Source organism: Neofelis nebulosa, chromosome 13, assembly GCF_028018385.1.
Source record: "Neofelis nebulosa isolate mNeoNeb1 chromosome 13, mNeoNeb1.pri, whole genome shotgun sequence".
NCBI classification, from domain to species: domain Eukaryota; kingdom Metazoa; phylum Chordata; class Mammalia; order Carnivora; family Felidae; genus Neofelis; species Neofelis nebulosa.
In genome coordinates, this window is record NC_080794.1 from 44,524,891 (window position 1) to 44,545,471 (window position 20,581).

The 20,581-nt window shown below is 47.7% G+C and overlaps 1 protein-coding gene across 4 annotated transcripts in view; it reads left to right on the forward strand.

The window, feature by feature from the left end:
* Positions 1-20,581, forward strand: part of SH2D4B (SH2 domain containing 4B) — a 68,358-nt gene that overhangs the window by 25,220 nt on the left and 22,557 nt on the right. For 3 of the 4 annotated variants that reach the window (XM_058696853.1, XM_058696856.1, XM_058696855.1), the window contains exons 4-5: positions 10,577-10,793; positions 13,171-13,298. In XM_058696853.1, the coding sequence (XP_058552836.1) occupies positions 10,577-10,793; positions 13,171-13,298 (345 nt within the window). The remainder of the gene's footprint in view (positions 1-10,576; positions 10,794-13,170; positions 13,299-20,581) is intronic. The other variant, XM_058696854.1, reaches the window with a different exon arrangement.

Below are 20,581 nucleotides of genomic sequence, written 5' to 3' on the forward strand. Positions count from 1 at the left end.
TTTTTAAATTGGGTTATTTGTTTTGGCTAATCGAGTTGCATGGGTTCCTATATATCTTGGATATTAACCCCTTATTAGGTATGTGGTTTACAAAGATTTTTGCCTATTCCACAGTCTGCCTTTTAATTTTGTTGATGGCTTCCTTTGCTGTGCAGAAGCTTTTCGAATGGATGTAATCCCACCTGTTTAATTTTGCCTTTGGTGTCATATCCAAAATATCATCGCCAAGACCAATGTCAAGGAACTTTTTTCCTAGGTTTTCTTCCAGGTGTTTTACAGTTTCAGGTCTTACATTTAAGCTTTTAATCCATTTTGAGGTGATTTTTGTGTATGCTGTGAGATAAAAGTTCAATTTAATTCTTTTCTAGTAGCTGTCCACTTTTCCCTGCACCTTTTATTAAAGAGACTATCCTTGCCCATTATGGATTCTTAGTGCCTTTGTTGAAAATTAGTTGAGTATATATGCATAAGTTTATTTGTGAACTCTACATTCTTTTCCATTGGCCTTTGTGTCTTTTTGTGTCAGTACTATACTGTTTTGATTACCATAGCTTTGTAATATAATTTGAAATCATGAAGTGAGATACTTCTGGCTTTGTTCTTCTTGCTGAAGATTGCTTTAGCTATTGAAATCTTTTGTGGTTCCATACAAATTTCAGGATTATTTTTTCTATTTCTGTGAAAAATGCCATTGGAATTTTAATAGGGATTGTTTTGAATCTGTACATTGCTTTGAGTAGTATATTTATTTTAACAATATTAATTCTTCCAGTCTATGAACACAAGGTAAGTCTTTCCGTTTGTTTGTGTCTTCTTCAATTTCTTTCTTCAATGTTGTATAGTTTTTAGTGTACAGGTCTTTTGCCTCCTTGGTTAAATTTATTTCTAGTATTTTGTTCTTTTTTTTTTTCTTTCCAAGCTTTTATTTAAATTCCAGTTAGTTAACATATAGTGTAATATTAGTTTCAGGTGTAGAATTTAGTGACTCATCACTTACATACAACACCCAGTGCTCATCCCAACAAGTGCCCTCCTTAATCCCTATTGCCTGTTTCATGCACCCTGATGCTATTGTAAATGGGGTTGTTTTATTATTATTTTTTTGCTGATTCACTGTTAGTGCATAGAAACACAACTGACATTTGTATGTTGATTTTATATCCTGCCATTTTAATTTGTTTATTAGTTCTAACAATTTTTGGGTAAAATTATTAGGGCTTTCTATGTGCAAGGTCATGCCGCCTGCAAACAGAGATAGTTTTACTTCTTCCTTTCTGATTTGGATGCCTTTTATTATCTTTTTCTTGCCTAATATTCTGGCTAGAACTTCCAGCATTATGGTGAATAAAAGTGGTGACAGTGGGCATTCTTGTCTTGCTTCTGACCTTAGAGCAAAAGCTTTCAACCACACACTGGGGCTTATGAGGTTAGTTATGGGCTTGTCATATATGGCTTTTATTATGAGGTACATTCTTTCTATCCCCAATTTCTTGAGAGTGTTTATCATGAAAAGATGCTGAGTTTTGTGAAATGCATTTTCTGCATCTACTGAGATGACCATGTGATTTTTATTCTTCTTTTTGTTACTGTGGTGTGTCAGAGTTATTGATTTGCCGCTGTTGAGCCATCCTTGCATCCCAGAATACATCCCACTTGATCGCGGTGTATAGAGCATTTGGAAAGGCCTCCATGGAGGAAATGGCATTTGGTTTGGGAAAAATGGAGAGGTAAAGAAGGCAGGGAAGGGCATCACAGCAGAGGGAGCAGCACTGAGCAAAAGCAAGGTCATCGTCGTGTGCATAGGGCACGGCACATGTTCTGAATCAGCTGCAGCCTGGGGTTCCTGGTGAACAATGACGAGAATGAGACTAGAAAGGGAAGATAGGCAAGAGCTAAAGAACAATTCATTTAGATTCAGAACGGAAGAAGAGAGGGGAGAAACAAGAAGGTGGGACAAAGGTTTATACTGAAAATATGGTGAACAGGTACAAGGTTAAGTCACATGAGGCTACTCTAGTGTGGGAGGGGGAGGAGCCCTGGACTGGGAGCCCCGCCCCAGCTCTGCCACTGGCTCGTGTGACTGTGGACCAAGTTCGTGCTCAGTTGCTCAGTTTCTGTTTTGTACAGTGGGGGCATCCGTGTTGAGTTGAGGCTTGTTGGGAGGGTAAAGGGAGAGGGAGGATGTGTCACTCAGGAGCGTTTCTCTTCTGGTAGTGACACGATGAGGTGGACTGTTATGGGCTGGGCTGGTGTTTCCTTGGGGACAGAGACAGGAGATTCTCTGGCTCAAGTGCTGCCTGATTGCGAATTAATGTACAGCGTGGCAGCAGAAAATGGAAAACCCTCCAAAAGACAGAGGAAAGGATAATTCAGGTCCCCTGATTTTGGTTCCCTATTTTATGCTTTCTTGAAGAATGATGCGCTAAACCCTGGAGCCTGTCATTCAAAACCAGCAAAGTTGTTCTGCACTCAATTAATTTAATATGAGAGATTATAGTGGGCCATTCATCTCCTGGGAGCAGCAGTTTTTGATAAAACACCTAAATTAAATTCTCCAAGTTAGAGGAAAAAGGGCATTGTTTCCTTTAGTATCACTAGAATACGAAGTTAGTTGTTCAGTTCAAATAGCAGAGCAGGCTCTGGCTTCTGAGAAGCTCTGAATATTCCAGGCAGAAATTCATTTAATTATGTCTCAACTGTGAACTTGCAGGCATGTGGAGTTAGGTGATGTCTAGCTGCCCAGAGATTTGGAGACAAGCCAGCATGACTTGGTAAATGATATACACTTTCCAAAAATTGGAGCTGTGTTCTTCTTCACCCCTCTCCTCCCTCCTTGAACCGTGTGATTCTGGTGTGACCCTTAACACACGATCTGTGCTCTGCTTGGCTCCCCCCTTGCCAAGGTGTGGTCAGAACTGAGGGAGAAACTGTGTGCTCAGGCCCAGTATGGAGTCCAATTACGTTGGTTCCCTTCTCTTTGCCCATAGAAAGGAGACTGCTCTGGAGTCTGGGTTTCATGTGGGTGATTCTAAAATGCTGTGTGCTTGAGACAGGCAGAACCCGCAGGGGTTTGAGGAGACGCAGTGCGGTCTGGAGATGGGGTGGGGCTGGAAGGAAAAGATAACACAGAAGAAGGGCCTGTCCTATCTACTCATGGGATGGGAAATTATGCAATGTCTCTTTGGATGTAACCAGTTAGAGCTGTTCTTCATGTTCTGAGTGCCAAATGTTTTTGGTTTTACAACTTAGAATAGTGCCAGCCTGTGTCTCCACATGCCTGATTCATATCCTGCTTGGGGTTCTCTCTTCTCTTGAATTGCTCAAGAATCCCTGGGGGCTTTCTTTTGTCCCAAAGCAGAGTCATCCCCAGGTTTACCCTGGCCTTAAGGAACCCCTGAAATTACTTCTGGTGGCCACAGGGGGTCACTGTTGGCAGCCATCAAGAATCGTCAGCAGGACATGGTGGGTGGTGACCTCAGAAGATTTGAGTCAGGGTGGAGAGAGGTCTTCTTCCCTTGGCCACGTTTAGCTGGGGGTGAGCCTCACTTTCTTTCCCTGAGGCTCATCTCTCAGGGTTCATAATCTTGGTGCCAAATCCATCTGTTCTGCAGGTGATGGCTGCTCCAGCACATTGAGTGCCCAGGGGCCTGTGTGCATATCCTTCACTCTCTGGAGTGCCTGTTGTCCTTTCCCAGGGGTCAGGAAGCCTCCCTGTTGCACAAAGATTTCATTTTCCCCATTTGCCCGACAAGAGCTCCTGACAACCCAGCCCCCAACCCTACACCAATTCCCCACCTCCACCCCGTTGCCTTAAGTGGGATAGACCCTTTCTGAAGGAGGCATTCCAGTCCCCTTACTGAAGGCAGCAATAACAATAAATATGTAATATTTAATGAACTTGTACCGTGTGACAGGAGCTGTCCAAGACCCTTCTGTGTAGTATCTCGTGTACCTCATTTACAAAGCAATCCCAGGACGTCCCCATTTTACAGGTGAGGAAGTAAGGTGTAGATATGGTAATTAAGTTGTCCAATGTCACGTGGAACAGAAAATGGAGAAGTTAAACACAACTACCCACATATATAATTTAAATCTTTATGAGTGCTTTTTCATATATTTTTCATATATATATGATTTCACATATACGTATAATTTCATATGCTATAATTTCATAATATATCTCATATATATAATATACACAAAAGCACCCATAAAGATTTAAATTATATATGTATACAATTATTCACTATTTTTCGGGGACATTATATTACACCCAAGGGGTTGCTACAAATAGATATTGCTTTGAAGGATTTGGTTTCTCTGTGGAGGTAACCAACCAGATCATCTGAATTCTATAAAACACTGACTCTTTTCTTTCTTTCTTTTTTTTTTTTTAATTTTTTTAAATGTTTATTTATTTTTGAGAGAGACAGAGACAGAGTGTGAGTAGGGGAGGGGCAGAGGGAAAGGGAGGCAGAATCCTGAGCAGCCTCCAGGCTCTGGACAAGCTGTCAGCACAGAGCCCAATGCGGGGCTCGAACCCACAAACTGTGAGATCATGATCTGAGCCGAAGTCAGACACCCAACCAACTGAGCCACCCAGGCGCCCTTACCCTGAGTCTTTTCTATCTGGGCAAAGGTAGAGAGGGCCCAAGGAACCATGGGCAAGTTCTCCAGAGAGACGTCTCATGACGAGCAGCAGCTAGTAATCTTCCAGAACCCCATGCCCACTGCTCCTTTCTCATCTTCCCAAACTGAAACTCTGTCCCCATTAAACAATCACTCCCTGTCCCACCCAGTCCCCAACCCCTGGAAACCAACATTCTCCTTTTTGCTGTATATTTAACTATTGTAAGTACCGTGCGTGGAATATCAGTGGAATCATATGATGTCCTTTTGTGTCTGGCTTATTCACTTAGCATAATGTCTTAAAGATTTGTCCACATTGTAGCAGGTATTGGAATTCCCTTCTTTAAAAAAAATTTTTTTAAAAAATGTTTTATTATTTATTTTTGAGAGAGAGAGAGAGAGAGAGAGAGACAGAGTGTGAGCAGGGGAGGGGCAGAGAGAGAAGGAGACACAGAACTAGAAGCAGGCTCCAGGCTCTGAGCTGTCAGCACAGAGCCTGATGTGGGGCTCAAACTCACAAACCATGAGATCATTACCTGACCCGAAGTCAGACACTCAGGCGTCCCAAGGAATTTGCTTCTTTTTAAAGGCTGAATAATATTCCACTGGAATATATATTCCATATATATATATGCATATATGTATATACACACATACACACAAACACACACATACCATACTTCGGTTATCTCTTTGTCCTTTGATGAACATTTGGGTTGTTTCCCCCTTCTGGCTATTGTGAATCATGCTTCTATGAATATTGCTGTACAAAAATTTGTTTCAACCCCTACTTTCAATTCTTTTGGGTATATATCCGGAAGATTGTATGGCAATTGTATGTTTAATTTTTCTGGACCTGCTATACCATTTTCCACAGCAGCTGCACCATTTTTCATTTCCACCAACAATGCACAAAGGTTCCACTCTCTCCATATCCTTGCCAACACTTGTTTATGGTCTTTTTCTAATTAAAAAAAATTACAAACAAAAGAGCTACCCTGATGCGTGTGAAGTGGTGTCTTACTGTGGTTAGTCTATTGTTTGATATCTCAATTCAGCCTTTCTCCTGAAGTCCTCAGTGTTTTCACACTGTTCTAGCCATCCATTCAGTGTTACTGTGACATGAGCCTCAGTTTCCCATTAGCAGAAGGAGAAAGGAGACCACGGATCTTATCTTGGAAGTAAGAATGGCCATGGTCACCCTTTGTTCTGTGTGTGGAGCAGGCCTCGCAGTGCCTGTTGGCCAGGCCCATGGGGCGTCACCTTGGGCTGGGACATGGGCTGTGGGAGGAAGAAGCAGGTGTCTTGGTGTGGGTCCTCACCTCTGCAGTGGGTCTGCCAGGCCACGGGGAGAGTTTGATACTTGCTGGCTCAGGGCAGAAAATGCCTGTGGCTCCTCATGTGAGTTTGAGTTATTTTCACTGGGTTAGAAGAAAAATACCCCATGGGTTCTGGCTGAGGGTTTTCTGTGGCAGATTCCTGGGATACAGTCTGAATTCATTCCTGATTCTGAGAAGGCACTGAAGCAATCCCTCAGGAGTTCAAAGTGGAATTTAGGGTAAGCTGCTTGACCCAGAGAGGATTCCCCATGATCGGCCAGCAAGGGTGCCCCCTCCTGGACTGGCCAGGAACTCGGTTTTGGACCTGGCAATTCCGGGGCTGATGAAAAGAAACATTTTAGCTAATACTTAACCATAGTGCTTAATATGTACCTGACATGGTTTTAAGTGGCTTACCTTATGAGCTCTCTGGATCCTCATGACAACGTTACGAGGTAGGGACTGTTATTATCTCCGTTTAACTTATGACGGAATGCAGGCCCAGGGCGATTAAGTAACTGGTCCCACGTCACCCAGCTGGTAAGTGAAGCTGGGATCTGAATCTAGGCACCCTGGCTCCAGACTCAGGCTTCGAGAGATTTGAAGAAAGGATCAAAGCCAGGGGCCTGATTTAGTCAGACATCGCTTTTCCAGGACACTTCATAGTTTATAGTGTTTTTATATGTTTCATTTACTCTCCATGACAACTCCGTGAGGCAGACGTTCGTGTCGTTCTCATTTTGACAGAGGTGGAAACTGAGGCCCAGGGCCATTCTGGAATTTTCTTAGGGAAGCCAGGTGGTGCATGCCAAGGATGTGCAGAAAAGGGAACCGGTGTATGCCGTTGGTGGGAACGTAAATTGGTGCAGCCACTGTGGAGAACAGTGAACTTCCTCAGACACTTAAAAATAGAAATACCCCATGATCCAGCTATCCCACTTCTGGGTATACATCCAAAGGAAATGGAAACAAGCTGTTGAAGAGATACCTGCACTCCCATGTTTATTGCATCATTACTCACAATAGCCAAGATATGGAAACAACCCAAGTGTCTATCAATGGAAGAGTGGATAAAGAACGTGTATGTGTGTATAGACACAATATGTATACACACTCTCTGTGTGTATGCACACACACACACACATACACACACACACACACACGCAGAAATACTATCCATAAGAAAGAAGGAAATCTTGCCATTTGCAACAACATGGTTGGACCTTGAGGATAATATGCTAAGAGAGATTAGTCAGACAGAGAAAGACAAATACTACATGATGATATCGCTTATGTGTTGAATCAAAAAAAGCGAAACTCCTAGAAACAACTAGAATGATGGTTACCAGGGGCTGGCTGGGAGGGGGCAAGGACTGGGGGAGATGATGGTCAAAGGGCACAAACTGGCACCTAGAAGATGAGTAAGTTCTGGAGATCTAGTGCACAGCACAGCAGCTCCAACGAACAGTGCTGTGTTATACACGTGAGAGCTGCTAAGAGACTAGATCTGGAATGTTCTTACCACAAGAAAGAAATGATTATGAGAGGTGTTGGAGGGGTTAGCTAATGGTATCGTGGCCATCATTACAATTACAATATATAAATGTGTCAAATCAGCATGTTGTATGCCTTAAACATACGCATTGTTATAGGTCAATTATATCTCAAAGACAAAACAGGAACGTAAGGAGAGAAAAAATAAAACAAACCAAGAAAGTTGTTTTGGAGCTGCCCTTGACCCCGTGTGACTCCACTCCGGTCCCTTTTCCATAATCCCTTTTCTTGCTGCCCAGGGTTGGCTTTGCCAAGGCCAAGGCAGAGCTCCCGCTTGCTTCCTGCTTGTGGCTTTGGCCATGTCCTCACCCCGAGAGCTGTCAGTGCCTTGGCCTTTCTGCGCTGCCCTGGCTGTGTGTTCATCACAGTTGGTCTGAGCTGGCTGAGCACAGCCGAGCAGGACAGAGTCTGCAGAGCATGGGAAGCCCAGTGGAGCCCAGCGAATAATGGGGAGGAGCTCAGAAACCATTAGGCTGGGAAAGAAAGTGGGGCAGGCGGGACACTTCTTAAGGGCTGGGGAGGGGAATTTGTCCTTTATCCTGTGTCCAGTGGGAGCCCCTGAAGGCTTTGAGGAAGAGAATGGCAGGCTTGAGCTGGCCCTTAGGAGGCTGAGTTTTGTCTCTGTGTGTCGAATGGCTCTGGGCCTCACCTGGCTGAGTCCCAAAAGCCCATCTTCCTAGGTTGCCTATGACTTCCTTCTGCAACTTGTCTGTCACTGAGTGTCGCTGTCTGTGTGGGGCTGTGAGCTCTCAAAGGTCGCTAGCTTTTGTAGGGCACCACTGTCTGTGTTTCTTTTGCTGGCTAGTGGCTGCAAAGCCCACGCCTGGGCACCCTGGCCTTGTTTGACCCTCCCACGGCAATGCAAGGCAGGCATCATGGTGTTCCTGGTATCCGGAACGTACAGATGAGCCAGCTGGGCACCAAACCTAGGATTCTCCCTGGGATGGCTTCTTTTTCTGGAATACTCCTGTTGATCTTCCCAGATGCTTCCTCTCCTGTGATGGCTGTTGGCTTCCTCGCAGAATATGAGAGCTGCTGTCCCTGAACCCTGACAATGCTTTATTTGTCCCAGACTTCATTGTGTTAGAGATATTTATCTTGTTTTCCCAGGTAGCACCTTGAGGGTCCGGTCTCTGTTATGTCTGCACCCAGCTCAGAGTTAAATCCTTAGCTGGACACAGTCGGCCAAGAATAGGCATTGTCTGTTGGCTGGCACGTATGTATTGTAGGCACTGGACGATAGCCATGAGTAGAGCAGAAGAAATTCCCCACCTGACCTTGTGGGACTCTGCCTACTGGATCCTCTGTATGTGACCTCCACTTCCATAAATACCTTCTGAGGGACAGACTTGATGTGCCCTTCTTCGGATCTGGGGCAACGTTGTTTTTTGTGTTTTTTTTTTTTTTTTTTTTTGACATTTATTTATTTCTGATAGACAGAGACAGAGTGCGAGCAGGGGAGGGGCAGAGAGAGGGGGAGACACAGAATCCGAAGCAGGCTCCAGGCCCCGAGCCGTCAGCCCAGAGCCCGACGCGGGGCTCGAACTCACAAACCGCGAGATCGTGACCCGAGCTGAAGTCAGACGCTCAACAGACTGAGCCACCCAGGCGCCCCTGGGGTCACGTTTTATTTCAAGAAAGGGTCTTTGACAAGTTGAGAGACAACTTTAGAAGTGCTGCCTCTCAGGACAAGGGCTTATTTGTCTTGTGTCCTCCAGGCACTAACAGAACACAGATCTCTGACGTTGGCAGGTTGTAGGTGTTGGCTCCACATGCATGGAATGATTGGAATAGAAGTAGATTATGGGTAAGATTTTACTCTAGGAGGGGAAGGTGACCTTCTCGGGCCCACTCAGTTACCAGTCATGCACAATTAGGACACGGCCAGCCCTAAGAGTTCTCTGCGGAAAGAACTAGATTTTAGAGGCAGATAGGGACCTGACAGGATGCATTCAGACTACAAAAGAATTAGCTTGAATTCTAGACCTTGCCTCCAACCGGTTTTGTTCCCTCTCTTGGCATTTTCCCAGCTCTAGGACTCCCTTGTGAGTGTTAGAAGCAGCAACACACAGATGTCTTTCCAAGGCCACTTGGCTGAGACAGGGCCCTGCCTGGAGGAACACAAAAGCCTGGAAGGCTGGAGAGAGGGGCCTCTGGGAGTGACAGAGCTCCCGAAGGATCCTCTCGCCAACACACTCGTCAGCTGTCAAGGCCACCGCAAACCAGAGAAGGGGCACCAGGACCAGGACGCCAGTGTTTCTAACAACTCTCCCTGTGGTAGCAGAGAGGATGGTTCCTGGCTTGGCCATTGACCCAGCCCGGCAAGTTACTGTCCTAGCATGAGCCGGGGAGGGGCAGAGAGAGAGGGAGACACAGAATCCCAAGCAGGCTCCAGGCTCTAGGCTCTGAGCTGGCAGCACAGAGCCTGACGTGGGGCTTAAGCTCATGAACCGTGAGATCACGACCTGAGCTGAAGTCGGCCGCTTAACTGGCTGAGCCACCCAGGTGCTGTGGAGGCTGGGTTTCTGGTGTAGAAATTGTGATGGGCCCCCTTCCCTGGGTGGTTGGGGGAAGTGTCTATAATGAGATATCGCAGGCAAAGCATAGAACCCAGGGCTTGGCACAGAGAAAGCTACAATCAATGTGGGTGATGGTAGTGCTATTTGGAGATGCTGACCACCTTGACAGGTGCCCTTGAGGCTGGGCAGGTAGGCACATGGTTTGAGAAGCTGCTCTAAGCAGGGTACTCCCGGAAGGAAATACGTAGAGAGATGTATATTTCCATCCAAAGTTTGCTTGCTCATTCTGGAACAGAGCCATAGGAACAGGCAGATGACCCTGAAGTGTCACGAGTGTTTCTACCTCCACAGGGACAGGCAAGCCCTGGGCTGCTGGCCAGGGCTGGGCCTGCCCTGCCGTTTCCAAGCTCTGAACCTCCATGCAGCCCATGTGGGTGAATCCAGGTGAATCGTGGGACTCTGGGTGACTCCCAGGGCTCTGGGCCCAGTCCTGACTTGCTCAGTGTACAGCCTGGGCTGCGGGTCTGGGTAAACATACTCTCTACCCCTTTGCAGTGCGCCGGTCCAAGGCTGCTGATGAAGAGAGGAGTCGCAGAGCCCAGCGCGCCAGGGACGAGTACCGGCGCCACTCACTCCGTGCCATCCAGAAGGGCACCGTCGCTGGCCTCAGCTCCATGTTCCGAGAGCTTGGCCAGAGCCAGGAGCAGGAGGCCAGACTTGACCACCACCTTCCTGGCGCAGGGCCACCGCCACCCCTTGCCGTACCTGTCAGGTGGGTCTGGGGGACTCTGCAAATGCAGTGTGGCTGGAGGATCCAGTCCTGTCTCTGCTCCAACTGCTGTGAAATTTGGAGCTAGTCATTTCCCCGCTATGGGCCTCAGTGTCTCAGTCTGCATAATGGGGCAGGAGGGGACAGTGAGGAGTCTGGTCGGAGATTTCTAGTAGCCCCGGAGTTCTGGGAGTCTTAACATTTTGGGTCTAGGATGCCTTTGAGAATCTAAAGAAAGCTGTGTACAGTCTTGCTTCCAAAATGTGCATATGAACATACCCCAAAATGTCTGCATATAATTTCAAGCTCTTCAGGGTCTACAGATACCGGGTTAAGAACTTGTAATATAAGACCTCAAATGGGTTAAATATGGTCCAGCAGCTTGGAAACCAGTGTTGGCTGCTGTTTCTAACCGCAGGTGGCGCTGGTGCATCCTGGGTTCTGATACCGGGTTTGCAGGTGAGTGTGCTTGAGTGCAGGGGGGTCATCTCAGGAGTGCTTTGGCAAGGACACTTAAGTGACTGCCCATGCTCGCCAGACCCACGGTCAAGAGGTTGCCTGGAGCGTCTCCTTAGACCAGCCCCAAGGTTGGTCCCTGCACGTCCATCACTGCTGAGCAGCTCCTGCCCCAGTGAGGGTGGACAGTGAGTGTTTGCTGCTTCCCTGAACCACAGTTAATCTGCAGGGCAGTCCATTCACTCCCAAATAACGGTGGCTTGTCTGAGTCTTGCTTTAATTGGGATTTAGGATTATTCATAACCCCCTTCTCCCTCTCCCCACCGTCTAGGGAGAGCTGACCACGTCTGCATTTCTCCTTTCCTTCCTCCCTCCCTCGTCATTTATGATTCACAAACCAGGAAGTTTAAAAAGAAATATGGAGAAAGACAGACTTCCATTCCTGCCTCCACCTACTAGGTTTTCCCGTGCCCCGTGGGTGGGAGCACTGTTCTTAGTTTATGTGTGCCTGCCCACTTCTGTCGTGTAGTTGCTGATGTGAAAAGTCGTAAAAAGTCCTAGCCCAGTCTCTCTCTCTCTTTTTTTTTTTTTTAATTTTTTTTTTCAACGTTTTTAATTTATTTTTGGGACAGAGAGAGACAGAGCATGAACGGGGGAGGGGCAGAGAGAGAGGGAGACACAGAATCGGAAACAGGCTCCAGGCTCCGAGCCGTCGGCCCAGAGCCTGATGCGGGGCTCGAACTCACGGACCACGAGATCGTGACCTGGCTGAAGTTGGACGCTTAACCGACTGCGCCACCCAGGCGCCCCTCTCTTTTTTTTTTTTTATAAGAAAAGGTTGCATGCTGTACACATGGCTCTGCTTTTCACATCAATTCTTAGCTATTCATTTATTTTTATTTAGTTTTCTTTTTTTAAAAATATTTTTAAGTAATCTCTACACCCAACATGGGGCTCAAACTCACAACTTGGAGATGAAGAGTCACATGCTCCCCTGACTGAGCCATCCAGTGCCCCTATTTAGTTTTCTTTCTTTCTTTCTTTCTTTCTTTCTTTCTTTCTTTCTTTCTTTCTTTCTTTCTTTCTTTCTTTCTTTCTTTCTTTCTTTCTTTCTTTCTTTCTTTCTTCTCTTCCTTCCTTCCTTCCTTCCTTCCTTCCTTCCTTCCTTCCTTCCTTCCTTCCTTCCTTTCAGTGAGAGAGAGAGAGAGAGAGAGAGAGAGCGAGCGAGCATGATGAGGGAGGGACACAGAGAGAGGGAGGGAGAGAATCCCAAGTAGGCTCCATTCTGTCAGTGCAGATCCGATGTAGGGCTTGATCCCGTGACCCTGGGATCATGATCTGAGCCAGAAGCGAGAGTCAGACCCTTAACCCACTCACCCACCCAGGTGCTCCGAGTTTCCTTTTTTATAGTTACGTCATATTCTACTCCATAGATGTGCTAGAAGTTAATTATCAAAAACTAGTGGACATTAGAGTTGTTTGAAATCTTTGGTTATTACCAACAGTGCCCTTAAAGAATAGCCTTGTAGACACTCATCTGACACACGGTGGCCACAGGCGGGAGGCCTATGAGTGGCCGGGAAAATGCCTTTTCTTTCTCTCAGACATCTCCTCCTGTCCTCTTTTCCATTCCCACCTGTGCGGCTTTTTTTCGAAGCAAGTGATAACAGTTCTCTTTGGGGAAAAGTAATAACAGCTGGTACGTTATAATCTGCAAAGTGCCTTCAAGCACCTGGACTCATTTAATTGTCTCCACAGGTGTGAGTGTGGGCATCGTGCTTATTCATCTCATAGCGGCCCCCCTCCTCTCCCCTCCGCTCCCCTCCTCTCCTCTCCTCTCCTCCCCCCTCCTCCTCCTTCTCCCCGCTCTTCTGGTCCCCTCCCCCTCCCTCCCTGACTTTCCACATCCCTGCTGTCTTCTCAGCAGGACTTGGGAGCGCCCACGGAGACCTGTCTCCAGGGAAGTCATAGTCCGCTGGTTTAAGGAGGAGCAGCTGCCTCGCCGAGCCGGCTTTGAGAGGAACACCAAATCCATCGCCCCCTGGTTCCACGGTAGGATGGCTTTCCGGGCCCCTGGGGTGGATAATTTCCACGTGTCCACCTCTCTCTGGGGTTGGCAGGAGGTCCTGAAGGACTACGGTCATCAGGGCTAGTGGAGGACTTTGGACTCTGCTGCTTTCACGCTACCCCCACAAAGACTGGCCGGTCTCCCAGGGTTAAGGATTGGCTGTCCTGTGTCGCCCGGGTGAGAGTGGAGTGGAGAGAGGTCCCGTGGCTGTCCTCTGTTTGCTCATTGAATGTGCTGCGTTCAAGCCACAGGTTGTGATTTCCCCAGGGCCTGAGCTGAATTACTGAGTGGCCTCCATCAAGGCCCTCAGGGACCAAGGCAGACATGTACGAGCAGGGGTCCAGGACATGGAAGGCACCAGGGATTTCTAATGTGCATTCCCCTCTCTCTGCTGGGGAGGGATGACCACGATCTTGCTCACTGCTTTCACTCACAGACTCCTTGAACATCGGGGCCTCCTCAGAGGTGTCTTCTCTATACACCCAAGCGTGAGCTCTCCGTGAGCTCTCACTGCACCGTGAGCTCCTGGTAGGCAGGGCCCACATCTCGTTGTCTAAGCCGCCTGCATCCCAGATCCCGGCCATAGGCTGGCACACGGCAGGCTCTGAACAAGTACTTGTTGCTGAGATGACAGAATGGCTGAATGAAGAGGTCAGGGTCACCCAAGCATAGAACATGAGAGCTGGAAGCCTCCCTGGAAGTGTCTCATTCCTCATTTTACAGATAAGGAGACAGGTCCAGGTCAGGGAGGACATTTTCATAATGTCACCAACAGACTTGTAAGGTTCAAGAACACATCTCAAGCTCATGACCCCGTCCAGTGATCTGAACCTGTAGAGGCCTCAAACAGGGAAACAGGATTGTGATTTCAGCAGAGACTTGCTACAGTGAAATAAGAGTGGCTACTGGCCATCAGACTCTTCTGTATCCGTTAGCTGTTGCTACATAACAAATCACCCCAACCTCAGTAGTTGAAAACAAATAAGCATTTATTATTTATTCATACTTTTTTTTTTTAATGTTTGTTTATTTTTGAGAGAGAGAGCGCACGAGTGGTGAAGGGATAGAGAGAGATCGGGAGACAGAATCTGAAGCAGGCTCCAGCCTCTGAACTGTCAGCACAGAGCCCGATGCTGGGCTGGAACCCGTAAGCCATGAGATCATGACCTGAGCCGAAGTCGGATGCTTAACCGAATGAGCCACCCAGGCACCCCAATTTATTCATAAGTTTCTGAATCAACTAGGCAGTTCTTCTGGAATGGGCCAGGCTCAGATGATCTGAGCTCAGCTTGCTTGTGTGTCCCCAGACAGCAGGCTGGTCTCCTGGGTGCTGGCTTATCCGGGATAGACTTGACCGAGACATCTCCTCTCTGCTCCATGTGGTCTCATATTCTCCAGCAGCCTGGCCAGACTGTCAGGTTTCTCTGGATGAGTTGTCTCCTGGCCTTGCTCCCCGAGTCTTCCCTCCCTTGTCAGCACTGAGCCGAGGTTTGCCTGAGGGCTCCTCTGGTCAGAATTGATCTCACCTGCCACAGTTAGCATCCATCAGACCCTTACCTGCCTTTGTTGCACTTCTGCCTGCTTCCTGGGAGCTTGGCCAACCTCCCCTTGGCCTGTGTGCCCTCTTGCGGTGTGAATTGCCAACCTGCTTCCTGGCCAGCTTCCATGTGTTCTCAATTCCATCCGGATGTAGAGATGACCCCAGTGTCACGATGGGCACTAGAGACCGTGGGATCTCAAGGGCTACTAGGGAGGCCCTCACAGGCAAGCTGTGGGCATGGCTCCAGCTCCAGGAAAGGCAGCTGGAGTGAAATCATGCAGACATCATGCAGGGGTGAGCGAGGCCACGTATGCCTTCATCCCCATCTTCAAGAGCCTAAAGAGCTTGTGAACTCCTAAGTATAGGCAGTCACAACATTACAGATGGGGTGAACTGTAGCATTTTTCAGGGACTGTCCCAGGTCATAAAGGTCACAGAGGCACCATCCAGTTCATGCAAGAGTATCTTCAGTGGTCTGCCTGTTTCACTCTGACCCCTCTACAATTTATCATTCACACAGCGTCCTGAGAATATTTTAAATATAAGTCAGATCCTGTCACTCCCCTGCTTAATACCCATCGCTTACTTCCCTTTATACTTGCAATGAACTTCAAACTTCATGCTGGGGCCTGCAGGTCCCCAGATGATGGGTCTTGCTTCCTGCTTCAGCCTTATACCACAATTCTCCCCTTGTCCACCTTGCTTCCACAGCTCTGGCATTTTTCTTCTTCAGACAAGCCATTTTCTACCCCAGGCCCTTTGCACTTGCTTTTAATCTATTTGGTATTGCTCGTTTCCTAGCTTTTTTTGCATGGATGATGCATTCTTATTTCTCATCTCAAATATCCCCTTTTCCCAATAGGCCCTTTCCTGAATCCTTACCTAGAGCAGCCTTTGTCAATTTCTCTCACTTTACTACACTTATCTCTTTAAGAGTGCTCACTCGGGACTCCTGGGTGGCTTAGTCAGTTAAGCATCTGACTCTTGATTTCAGGTTAGGTCATGATCTCACTATTTGTGAGTTTGAGCCCCATGTCGGGCTCTGCTTTGTTGGCACAGATCTCGGTCTCCCTTTCCCCCTCTCTGTCTCTCTTTCAGAAAAATAAATAAACATTAAAAAAAAAAAGAGTGCTCACCCAATTGATATTTATCTTGTTGTTTGCTTTTGTGAATTCTCCTCCCTTAGCAAAAGCCTGTGAAACTAAGGACCTTATTCATTTTCCCTGGATGCCTGCCATAGTAAGTGTCCATAGAAAGAATAGAAGGTGGAAGTGAAGTGTCAGTTTAGATCCCAGTCTTTCTGGTCCCCATGAACAGCCATTGCTTCTGTGCACTGGGCCCTGGTGGGTGTGTGGGTCCCCTCAGGGTCTGATGAGTGAGGTTAAGCTAGAGCCATCTGCTTGTAGACGCCTTCCTTCTTCAGGCCTCCACTTATCCAACAGAAGGATGGAGAGGCTCTTTATGGCCCAGAAAGAAGGGAGTCAACATTCACAGGTGACTGAGCGACACGTCCTCGAAGCCGGTCCTGGGGGATGCCCTGCCTGTCACTCCCAGTTTTGTGTCCCTGTAGCCCTAAGAGAGCTTGAATCATTGTTTTCCTTTTCATTTATCCATTGGGATCATGGAAACACAACGGTAGCGTCTCAGGCACCTGTGTAGTGCAGCTCAGGAGTTCTGTGGAGATGGGGCTTTGCAGGGGCCCTGCATGCTTGTGGCAGCCAGCAGAGAAGGCATGACACAGGGACTCCCAATTGATCTCTAGCTTTATTTTCTCTCCTGATGGAAAAAACGTAATTTTTATATTGTCACAGGACAAACAGAGCCATGATTTAGGTCTTGTAATTTATGTAACTGATTTCATGTTCTTTTGACAGTTCTATCATAAAGTATGTGAGGAAGTTGCTAATACACAGACCGGAGCTATTTAGTGACAGAGTTTTTATTGATCTGTGACAGAATGAAAGAAAAAGGCTCATGTATGGAGGGTGGCCGACCGTCTTTGCTTGGAGAGGACTGAGTCATATTCTAAGATGATAGCCTTTCCTCAGTTTCAGTGTTCAGATGTTCCATCATCTTTTTTTTTTTTTTTTTTTTTTTTAATTTTTTTAAATGTTTTTTATTTATTTTTGGGACAGAGAGAGACAGAGCATGAACGGGCGGGAGAGGGGCCGAGAGAGAGGGAGACACAGAATCGGAAACAGGCTCCAGGCTCCGAGCCATCAGCCCAGAGCCTGACGCGGGGCTCGAACTCACGGACCGCGAGATCGTGACCTGGCTGAAGTCGGACGCTTAACCGACTGCGCCACCCAGGCGCCCCTCCATCATCTTTTATGAATTGGTGGTGACAGTAAACAGTAGTTATTTTTATATAGTGCCTTTGCTCAGAAGAGTAAAAAATGTAGCAGCCCCATGCTGGTTTCCAAACTCTTGAGAGTACCTTTGCTCATACCTAAAATCCCAAAGTCTGGAACGACTGGTATGGTCCAGCTTCTGCCCCAACGTAGGCATTTCCTGACAGCATCTCTGAGAGCCTCCCCTGTACCAAACCTTCCAGAGATGGAGCTGCTGACCATAATGTGCCCAGACAGCCTGCACCCATTTAATTGTTAGGGAGACTTTGCCCCAGGTTGGCTGGGGGCTCTGCCTTCAACTGGTCTTGGTAGACATCTTAGCGGGGGCAGCTCCGCTCCCTGTATCTCCCATGCTCCTCCTGGGGACCGGCAGGCTGGCCCATGCACGCTCTTCTCAGGGACCAGAGACCAAGTGGCATTCTTGGCTTGTGAATCCAGTCTTTGAAGCAGGACGCTATTGCCCTCATCTCACACCATTGGCCACGTTATGTCCCAGGGTTCAGGGGTGGAAAAATATATTCTACTTCTTTCCTGTGAGGAAGACAAGGAGGGGAGGAGAATTTGAGTCAATAATGTCATCTGTTACAATCCCAATATAAGTCTTTTCTTTTCTGGGTAAAACAGTCCTAGTTAATTTAGCTGGATTTTAGATGCAGGTTAAAAATGACCACTGTGATTTCTAGTTCCTTCCCTTCCCTCAAACACATCTGGATGTGTTGTGGGGTATACACTCCAAAGAGCAATGTGGACAAGGAGTCTGAAGCTATGGGGCCCACTCTAGAACCTAGCAGCTCTGTGACCTTGGGCATGTCCTTTATTTATTTATTTATTTATTTATTTATTTATTTATTTATTATTTTTTAAATGTTTATTTTTGAGAAAGAAAGAGAGACAGAGCACGAAAGGAAGAGGGGCAGAGAGAGAGGGAGACACAGAATCTGAAGCAGGCTCCAGGCTCTGAGCTGTCAGCACAGAGCCTGACTCGGGGCTGGAACTCACCAACCGTGAGATCACGACCTGAGCTGAAGTTGGACGCTTAACCGACTGAGCCACCCAACAGCCCCTGGGTGTGTCCTTTAAATGCCCATCTATGAAATTGGGATTTTCGGTGTGAGTGCTGATGTCTCTCCGAGTCTGAGGTGGGCCACCAGAGACCCCACCCCCTCTGGGAAACAGAGTGTATATGGAGCTGGGGGGTTGGGAGAGGACTCAGAACAAGAAGGGGAGGGGAGGAGAACTGGCTTTCTGTTGGGACCAAGGGGTTCTCAATAGTCTCCTCTGTTAAAAAGAGAAAGTGGTAAAGTTATTCCTTGGTTCTCCTTCGTTCATTGTTATGTTCCAGGGTTGTAAGAGAGCCTTGTAGTTATACAAAAATACTCCTGAGGAAAGCTACTGCATATGAGCTTGGCTTGGAGGAGAAAAATCTATTTTTGGACTTCAACATGTATCTAAAATTATTAAGAACATCCTCTGTCTGAACATTGGCTCAGTCAGACCCCATTTCTCTTTCTGTGCTTTACTTGTAGGAAAACAGTCACAACGTGAGCCACGATGTATTGTCTTGGCGGCTTCCCGCTGGCCGTCTTGCAGGTTGACCTTAGGACTTGGTGGGGAATCAGCAGTGGCTGATGTAGTTGGTTTGGTAAACTACTCCCACAAGACCCTTCTCAGGGCCTGGGGGCGGACCTTGAACACAGCCTCACCTGCATGTGGGTGGGGTGTTACTGTCATGGCTTTTCTGACCTTCACCGGGGAGGAGGTATTCCCCATCCACGTGGACAGACGGTGCAGTCTGCAGGGTGCCCAGCAGTTGGGGGTGGCTTTCCACGCAAAACTTGAGCTACCCAGTGGAACGGGCACTGCTTCCTACTTTTCCACACTGTGACTCCCAGGGCTGCAGGGTTCTAGCATGGGCCCAAATCTTTAGACTCCTTGTTCACCTTGATCTTTTTTTTTTTTTTTAATGTTTATTTTTTGAGGGAGAGAGAGAGAGAGAGAGAGAGAGCTAGCAGTGGAGGAGGGGCAGAGAGAGAGGAAGACACAGAATACCAAGCAGGCTCCAGGCTCGGAGCTGTCAGCGCAGAGCCCAACTCGTGGCTTGAACTCATGAGCTGTGAGATCATGACCTGAGCTGAAGTCAGACGCTTAGCCAACGGAGCCATCCAGGCGCCCCTACCTTGCTCTTGATTACAACGCTTCCAAATGTATTTGAAGGAAGGGAAGGAAATAGAAGTCATTGTCATATGTAGCGATTACCTGGGGGAATGTTGGTCTTGGAAAAGAGAACCTGTGGTGTGGGATGGATGGGGGAACAGAGCCGCCACTTCTTGATCTCAAGTTCTGTCTTGAGAGGAGGAGATTATTAAAGGGGATGCGACCGGAGCTGGGGGCTAAGCGTTTGGAAGAGATATGTTTCACTTCGGTACAAGAAAGAACTTTTTGGTGGCTACAGCTTACCACTGGGCAGTCTGGATGGCTAGTGGACTCACCGAATGGGAGAATGGGGACCTTTACGCTTTCTGTCCTTTGTGTCTGGGATACAATGTGATTCTGAGCGCATGTTTCGCTGGCATCACTCGAGGACCATTGGCTCTGCTCCTGCTGAGGCTCCAGAGCTTTCTCTGGTGGTTGGGAGCATTGGAAACTATGGCCAGGGCACGGGGCTGGCCACTAGTGGGCGCTTGGGAGTCTGCGGGCTGAGGATGAAGGGTGTTCTTCCCAAGACTGTTGGCTTCTTCACCTTCCTCATTTCTCTATTGCTGGTGGCGTTACTGGTCCAGGAGCCGAGGCACAGGCAGTGGTGACCCCTTCTGGATCGTTTTCAGGAGTCCTGCAGCTGAAAGGCGGACCCACCAGGCGTCCTGCAGGGAGGCAGCCCTCTGTGAGGTGGGAAGGATTGTGTCTGGAAGGCAGAGGCCGAGTGGGAATGGAGCGTAGACTCAGTTCCTCCAACTGCATGCGCTGGGAGGTCCCTTCTTCTCTGAGCTGCATGGAAGGACTTGGTTGGCTGACCAGCGCTGATCATCGGCGATCCCTCCAGCATGATGGTTGCATGTGGCTGTTTAGACATATGGGGGTGGGGGTGGGGGGTGGATGTGCACCGTCTCACAGGGGCTCTCAACTGCTCTTGACCCAGTCATGGTTCACTTTTTACAGGTGACCATACTGAGGCCCAGAGAGCTTGAGAAACCAACCTCTGTCACCCAGCAGGAATCACAGGAGCTGTAGGGCTTCTGGATCCTGGCCTTTCCTACTGCATTTTGGCAGTCCCTTAAATATACTGTTACCCAGGGAGGGAGATCGGGGCCTAGAAGTGTTGCCTCTGGATTCACTATCCCTTACTGTATATTCATTTGAACCTCTTTTATTTTATTTT